This window comes from Balaenoptera physalus (genome assembly GCF_965194825.1).
Source record: "Balaenoptera physalus genome assembly, chromosome: 10".
NCBI lineage: Eukaryota > Metazoa > Chordata > Mammalia > Artiodactyla > Balaenopteridae > Balaenoptera > Balaenoptera physalus.
In genome coordinates this window covers 20,423,765-20,432,692 of record NC_138889.1, presented here as the reverse complement: position 1 = coordinate 20,432,692, position 8,928 = coordinate 20,423,765, and the positions used below count along the sequence as shown (strand labels likewise).

Sequence of the window (8,928 nt, the reverse complement as noted above, 5' to 3'; positions counted from 1 at the left end):
TTTATTCTATGGGAAGAAATAGCAAATCCTGGAAGTGTGCACGGGGAGGGTAGCGGGTGGCTTATGTAGAGGGAGTTATATACAGCCAGAAGTGAGGAAAGAAAGTTAGAAAAGAAGAAATATTTTCATGAGCTACCTGTTTTGTTTCACCCCCAACTAGGTGTACTTCAATACAATTTGATGCTAACCACCCAGATTCAGCATCAGATCCCACAGGTTTAGGGCTCACTGTTCCACAAGACTGCCTTTACAGACACCAGGCAAAAGTGAGGTCCCCAGGCTACCCACACTTCTGACCAACTGGCTGCAAATTCAGGGGTTCCCATGACCCCTCTCAGGTTCAATAATTACCTAAAACAACTCAGAGAACCCAGGAAAATGCTATACTTAACTACTACAGTTTCATTTTAAAGGATACCCATAGGGCATGGTCTAGAAAGGAGCACAAAGCTTTCATGCCCTCTCTGTGGGGGCCAGGGCATGTCACCCTCATCATTGTGCTACTAATCAGGAAGCTACACTGAGCTTTGGTGTCCAGAGTTTTGGGGGGAGTCTCATTATGTAGGCATGGTCAGTGGACTAAACCACTGACCATGTGATTGAACTCAATATCCAGCCTCCTTCCCCTCCCAGGAGTTTGGACAGCTAAAGTCCCAATCCTCTAATCATGTGCTTGGTCTTTTTGGTGACCAGTCCCATTCTGAAGCTACCTAGGAGTCCCACCATTAATACCTCATTAGCATAAAAAAGACTTCTTTCTATCACTCAGGGAATTCTAAGGGTTTTCGAAACTCTCTACCAGGAACCAGAGACAAAGATCAGATATATTTTTTATAATATCACAAGACCTCTGAGAGCCTTGGAACTGAGGACTACCTAAGTCACCAGGCTTGAGTCAAGGGAATGAAGTAGCAAGATCAACCTCACTCCAGAAGGTTTGGGACAAATACCTGAGTATTATAGTATGTGTTAACCAAATCCCATATAATTTAGTTCATAGTATACGATAAGGGGATATTTTAAACAGGCAGAGTGTAGTCTCTCTCTGATTTCTAAGGGTTTTTATCCACATCTTTAATGTGAGCTAGTGAACACCAAGAAGTAACATGCTTCAGATGACAATGAACCAGCTAGAGAAATATAAGAGCTGTTTCCCCTTCAAACCCCACCCCACCCCCATTCTTTCTCCTTCCCAAAGAGTAACAAGAACCTTCTGCCACCACCTATATCACTGGTACCACTAGCACTGCAGCTATGGAACAAGCACTTGTCACCTAGGTGGGCTGAATAAGTCCTCCAAGGAAAATGGCTTGTCTTCTGCCCATGGAGGAATTCCTAAAGAACCAGACTTTGAAGGCTAGTGGGATTTGATTGCAGGACTTCGACAGGACTGGGGGAAAACAGAGACTCCACTCTTGGAGGGGACACACAAAGTAGTGTGTGCATTGGGACCCAGGGGAAGGAGAAGTGACCCCATAGGAGACTGAACCAGACCTACCTGCTGGTGTTGGAGGGTCTCCTGCAGAGGCGGGGGGTGGCTCTGTCTCACTGTGAGGACAGGGACACTGGCAGCGGAAGTTCTAGGAAGTACTCCTTGGCATGAGCCCTCCCAGAGTCTGCCATTAGTCCCACCAAAGAGCCCATGTAGGCTCCAGTGTTGGGTCGCTTCAGGCCAAACAACCAACAGGGAGGGAACCCAGCCCCACCCATCAGCAGACAAGCATTTTAAAGTTTTACTGAGCTCTGCCCACCAGAGCAACACCCACCTCTACCCACCACCAGTCCCTCCCATCAGGAAACTTGCACAAGCCTCTTAGATAGCCTCATCCACCAGAGGGCAGACAGCAGAAGCAAGAAGAACTACAATCCTGCAGCCTGTGGAACAAAAACCACATTCACAGGAGAGACAAGATGAAAAGGCAGAGGGCTATGCACCAGATGAAGGAACAAGATAAAACCCCAGAAAAACAACTCAATGAAGTGGAGACAGGCAAGCTTCCAGAAAAAGAATTCAGAATAATGATAGTGAAGATGATCCAGGACCTCGGAAAAAGAATGGAGACAAAGATTGAGAAGATGCAAGAAATGTTTAACAAAGACCTAGAAGAATTAAAGAACAAACAAACAGAGATGAACAATACAATAACTGAAATGAAAAGTACACTAGAAGGAATCAATAGCAGAATACCTGAGGCAGAAGAACGGATAAGTGACCTGGATGACAGAATGGTGGAATTCACTGCTGTGGAACAAAATAAAGAAAAAAGAATGAAAAGAAATTAAGACAGGGCTTCCCTAGTGGCGCAGTGGTTGAGAATCTGCCTGCCAACGCAGGGGACACGGGTTCGAGCCCTGGACTGGGAGGATCCCACATGCCGCGGATCAGATAGGCCCGTGTGCCACAACTATGAGCCTGCGCGTCTGGAGCCTGTGCTCCGCAACAAGAGAGGTCGCGATAGTGAGAGGCCAGCGGACCGCGATGAAGAGTGGCCCCCACTCGTCGCAACTAGAGAAAGCCCTCGCGCAGGAACGAGGACCGAACACAGCCATAAATAAATAAATAAATAAAAATTAAAAAGAAAAAGAAATTAAGACAGCCTAAGAGACCTTTGGGACAACATTAAAAGGCAACAACGTTCGGATTATAGGGGTCCCAGAAGGAGAAGAGAGAGAGAAAGGACCCGAGAAAATATTTGAAGAGATTATAGTCGAAAATTTCCCTAACATAGGAAAGGAAATAGCCACGCAAGTCCGGGAAGCGCAGAGAGTCCCATACAGGATAAACCCAAGGAGAAACACACAAGACACACAGTAATCAAATTGGCAAAAATTAAAGACAAAGAAAAATTATTGAAAACAGCAAGGGAAAAAAGACAAATACCATACAAGGAAACTCCCATAAGGTTAACAGCTGATTTCTCAGCAGAAACTCTACAAGCCAGAAGGGAGTGGCATGATATACTTAAAGTGATGAAAGGGAAAAACCTACAACCAAGATTACTCTACCCGACAAGGATCTCATTCAGATTCAATGGAGAAATCAAAAGCTTTACAGACAAGCAAAAGCTAAGAGAATTTAGCACCACCAAACCAACTCTACAACAAATGCTAAAGGAACTTCTCTAAGTGGGAAACACAAAAGAAGAAAAGGACCTACAAAAACAAACCCAAAACAATTAAGAAAATGGTAACAGGAACATACATATCGATAATTACCTTAAACATGAATGGATTAAATGCTCCAACCAACACAGGCTTGCTGAATGCATACAAAAACAAGACCCATATATATGCTGTCTACAAGACACCCACTTCAGAGCTAGGGACACATACAGACTGAAAGTGAGGGGATGGAAAAAGATATTCCATGCAAATGAAATCAAAAGAAAGCTGGAGTAGCAAAACTCATATCAGATAAAATCGACTTTAAAATAAAGAAAGTTACAAGAGACAAGGAAGAACACTACATAATGATCAAGGGATCAATCCAAGAAGAAGATATAACAATTATAAATATATATGCACCCAACATAGAAGCACCTAAATACATAAGGCAAAAGCTAACAGCTATAAAAGAGGAAATCGACAGTAACACAATAATATTGGGGGACTTTAACACCTCACTTACACCAATGGACAGATCATCCAAACAGAAAATTAATAAGGAAACAGAAGCTTTAAGTGACACAATAGACCAGATAGATTTAATTGATATTTATAGGACATTCCATCCAAAAACGGCAGATTACACTTTCCTCTCAAGTGCACACAGAACATTCTCCAGGATAGACCACATCTTGGGTCACAAATCAAGCCTCAGTAAATTTAAGAAAATTGAAATCATATCAAGCATCTTTTCTGACCACAACGCTATGAGATTAGAAATGAATTACAGGGGAAAAAACGTAAAAAACACAAACACATGGAGGCTAAACAATACGTTACTAAGTAACCAAGAGATCACTGAAGAAATCAAAGAGGAAATCAAAAACTACCTAGAGACAAATGACAATGAAAACGCGATGATCCAAAACCTATGGGATGCAGCAAAAGCAGTTCTAAGAGGGAAGTTTATAGCTATACAAGCCAACCTCAAGAAACAAGAAAAATCTCAAATAAACAATCTAACCTTACACTTAAAGGAACTAGAGAAAGAAGAACAAACAAAACCCAAAGTTAACAGAAGGAAAGAAATCATAAAGATCAGAGCAGAAATAAATGAAATACAAACAAAGAAAACAATAGCAAAGATCAATAAAACTAAAAGCTGGTTCTTTCAGAAGATAAACAAAATTGATAAGCCATTAGCCAGACTCATCAAGAAAAAGAAGGAGAGGACTCAAATCAATAAAATTAGAAATGAAAAAGGAGAAGTTACAACAGACACCGCAGAAATACAAAGCATGCTAAGAGACTACTACAAGCAACTCTATGCCAATAAAATGGACAACCTGGAAGAAATGGGCAAATTCTTAGAAAGGTATAACCTCCCAAGACTGAATCAGGAAGAAACAGAAAATATGAACAGACCAATCACAAGTATTGAAATTGAAACTGTGATTAAAAATCTTCCAACAAACAAAAGTCCAGGACCAAGTGGTTTCACAGGTGAATTCTATCAAACATTTAGAGAAGAGCTAACACCCATCCTTCTCAAACTCTTCCCAAAAACTGCAGAGAAAGGAACACTCCCAAACTCATTCTATGAGGCCACCATCACCCTGATACCAAAACCAGACAAAGATACTACAAAAAAATAAAATTACAGACCAATATTACTGATGAATATAGATGCAAAAATTCTGAACAAAATAATAGCAAACAGAATCCAACAACACATTAAAAGGATCATACACCATGATCAAGTGGGATTTATCCCAAGGATGCAAGGATTCTTCAATATACGCAAATCAATCAATGTGATACACCATATTAACAAATTGAAGAAGAAAAACCATATGATCACCTTTGCAGAAAAATGCAGAAAAAGCTTTTGACAAAATTCAACACCCATTTATGATTAAAAACTCTCCAGAAAGTGGGCATAGAGGGAACCTACCGCAACATAATAAAGGCCATATATGACAAACCCACAACAAACATCATTCTCAATGGTGAAAAACTGAAAGCATTTCCTCTAAGATCAGGAACAAGACAAGGTTGTCCACTCTCACCACTATTATTCAATATAGTTCTGGAAGTCCTAGCCACGGCAATCAGAGAAGAAAAAGGAATAAAAGGAATACAAATTGGAAAAGAAGAAGTAAAACTGTCACTGTTTGCAGATGACATGATACTATACATAGATAATCCTAAAGACGCTACCAGAAAACTACTAGAGCTAATCAATGAATTTGGTAAAGTTGCAGGATACAAAATTAATGTATAGAAATCTCTTGCATTCCTATATACTAATGACGAAAAATCTGAAAGAGAAATTAAGGAAACACTCCCATTTACCATTGCAACAAAAAGAATAAAATACCTAGGAAGAAACCTACCTAAGGAGACAAATGACCTGTATGTAGAAAACTCTAAGACACTGATGAAAGAAATTAAAGATGATTCCAACAGATGGAGAGATATACCACGTTCCTGGATTGGAAGAATTAACATTGTGAAAATGACTATACTACCCAAAGCAATCTACAGATTCAATGCAATCCCTATCAAATTACCAATGGCATTTTTTACAGAACTAGAACAAAAAATCTTAAAATTTGTATGGAAACACAAAAGACCCTGAATAGCCAAAGCAGTCTTGAGGGAAAAAAGCGGAGCTGGAGGAATCAGACTCCCTGACTTCAGACTATACTACAAAGCTACAGTCAAGACAATATGGTACTGGCACAAAACAGAAATATAGATCAATGGAACAAGATAGAAAGCCCAGAGATAAACCCATGCACAACTAATCTATGACAAAGGAGGCAAAGATATACAATGGAGAAAAGACAGTCTTTTCAATAAGTGGTGCTGGGAAAACTGGACAGCTACATGTAAAAGAATGAAATTAGAACACTCCCTAACACCATACACAAAAATAAACTCAAAATGGATTCGAGACCTAAATGTAAGACCGGACACTATAAAACTCTTAGAGGAAAACCTAGGAAGAACACTCTTTGACATAAATCACAGCAAGATCTTTTTGGATCCACCTCCTAGAGTAATGGAAATAAAAACAAAAATAAACAAATGGGACCTAATGAAACTTCAAAGCTTTTGCACAGCAAAGGTAACCATAAACAAGACGAAAAGACAACCCTCAGAATGGGAGAAAAGATTTGCAAAACGAATCAATGGACAAAGGATTAATCTCCAAAATATATAAACAGCTCATGCAGCTCAATATTAAAAAAAACCAACCCAAACCAAAAATGGGCAGAAGACCTAAATAGACATTTCTCCAAAGAAGACATACAGATGGCGAAGAAGCACATGAAAAGATGCTCAACATCACTAATTATTAGAGAAATGCAAATCAAAACTACAATGAGGTATCACCTCACACCAGTTAGAATGGGCATCATCAGAAAATCTACAAACAACAAATGCTGGAGAGGGTGTGGAGAAAAGGGAACCCTCTTGCACTGTTGGTGGGAATGTAAATTGAAACAGCCACTATGGAGAACAGTATGGAGGTTCCTTAAAAAACTAAAAATAGAATTACCATATGATCCAGCAATCCCTCTACTGGGCATATACCCAGAGAAAACCATAATTCAAAAAGACACATGCACCCCAATGTTCATTGCAGCACTATTTACAATAGCCAGGTAATGGAAGCAACCTAAATGCCCATCGACAGATGAATGGGTAAAGAAGATGTGGTACATACATACAATGGAATATTACTTAGCCATAAAAAGGAACGAAATTGGGTCATTTGTAGAGACGTGGATGGATCTAGAGACTGTCATACAGAGTGAAGTAAGTCAGAAAGAGAAAAACAAATATCGTATATTAACGCATATATGTGGAACCTAGAAAAATGGTACAGATGAACCGGTTTGCAGGGCAGAAAGTGAGACACAGATGTAGAGAAGAAACGTATGGACACCAAGGGGGGAAAGCGGCAGGGGGTGGGGATGGTGCTGTGCTGAATTGGGAGATTGGGATTGACATGTATACACTGATGTGCATAAAATGGATGACTAATAAAAATATATATATCCCCTTTTCTTATACTAATTCAAGTTTTTTCCTTATCTCTTGTCTTTACATCGCTTATAAATCTTTGCCTTCTAAATGGAAAGCAAGAATATTAATTTCGTTAATATAATAGTACAAACTGTATAATAATAAGAAAAAGGAGAGAGAAAAAAGAAGATGAGGAGAATAAGGAAGGATATGGCGAACACAGGGAAGGAAGGAAAGAAAGATTTTTATAAAACCACCCAGAAGTTCCTCTGAGTTCTGTGTCCTAGTAAATTGTCCTAGATTGAAGCAGGTGCATATAAATAAATAAATAGAAAAACTGATGGTTTTAAGTATTAATGATCCTTTGTGACTACTTTTTCTTTCAAAAAACTGAAATATTTTTACATGTATTAGAGCAAAAGAAAAAGGTCTGAGCCTATCATTAAGGAATTACTGAATTCTTCTGGATCAGGTTAAAGGTAAAATAATATTAATACATGCTCAAATAGTAACCATTATAATCTTTTTTTCTTTTTTTAAGTAATTCAGACTGGCACTCCATTAAAAATATGTAGGGCTTATTTTTAAAGTAATATATAAATAAAAAGTACAAATATACATAATGTTTCCATGACTATATTTTTACAGTTTATTATTCATAGCTACTGTGTATTAATGCATCAAGTAACTATAAGAAAGGGAACTAAAGCTCACATCTGCTTATTCTGATTTGTGATAATAATTTTAAAGAACTCTGGAAACTCAGTGAGTCAATGAATTAGCCTATAGGGAATTTCTTCAGTACAATTCTGTATTATGTAGGGAACATTTTCTTCAGCTGTTTTTTTTCCCCTAGACGTTAATCTTCCTTACAAACTAATTGTATTACTTGCATGAGCATAGGAGGAAAATAGCAGAACTGGGCAGTTTCTGAGCAAGATTATTTGACATTGCAATAAGTGACAAACTAAAACAGGGCCAAGTGTGAGACATCTGGAATTCAAGCAAATCAAACTTGCTTTAGATCTGCATATTTGTATAATTTAAAGTTATCTAGGAATTCATTTAAGAGGTCATCTGTTTTCACTTAAAAATTGGTTTAGGCTTTACCAGCTAAAGATCTTAAATTTAGAAGTAGCATTGGACTGCAGTCACGTGTCACTTATTCTTTGATCCTGCGCAGGATGTCTCAAAAAGCTAGAAGGGTCAGTTCTTTTATTTACAAACGAATAAATTAATTCAGTAGAAAGGATTGCACCACACTTCTCCAACATCTTTAAAGTCCTTGGTTGAAGCAACCGGACGTTATAAAATATTGAGCCCAGCTTCGCAGAAAGTCCCTTCGGTTTCCCTCCCGTCCCAAACCCTTTGCCTCAAAGCCACTGACAGCCGCTGTGAGAGCTTCTAAGAGGTCCAACCACGTTCACATTCCCCGATTTTGGATCTCCGGGACTCGGAAAGGTCGGGGGCGCACCAAAGCTCGGAGCCGAGGGGCGTGGCCAAGAGGCGGGACGAACGGGGCCGGGCCAAGCCCCGCCTAACAAAGCGGAACTAGATTTACGTCATTTCTGTCTGCGGCGTTACCTGGGGCACAAGTGGAGTTCAGGCCAGCGGCGATTGGCAAGTGAAGGGAATGGTGTCTCCTCCTCCTCAGCCGGTACTGTTCCTACTCAGCTTGCCTCTGTGGCCGCTGGGTCTGAGCCTCCTCTGGTTCAGTGTGTTGACGGCCCCAGGTCCTTGAGGTCCCCGCCCTATCCAGCCCTCTTAATGAAGTTTCGTTTCTCT

General features: G+C 39.7%; 1 protein-coding gene across 9 annotated transcripts in view; it reads left to right on the top strand.

The window, feature by feature from the left end:
• The first annotated feature begins 7,520 nt into the window (after positions 1-7,520).
• Positions 7,521-8,928, top strand: part of LOC309667894 (protein MFI) — a 182,589-nt gene continuing 181,181 nt past the window's right edge. For all 9 annotated transcript variants that reach the window (XM_082476897.1, XM_082476901.1, XM_082476895.1 and 6 more), the window contains exon 1: positions 7,521-8,800. In XM_082476897.1, coding sequence (XP_082333023.1) covers positions 8,777-8,800 — 24 coding nt within the window. In that variant the 5' untranslated portion in view covers positions 7,521-8,776. The remainder of the gene's footprint in view (positions 8,801-8,928) is intronic.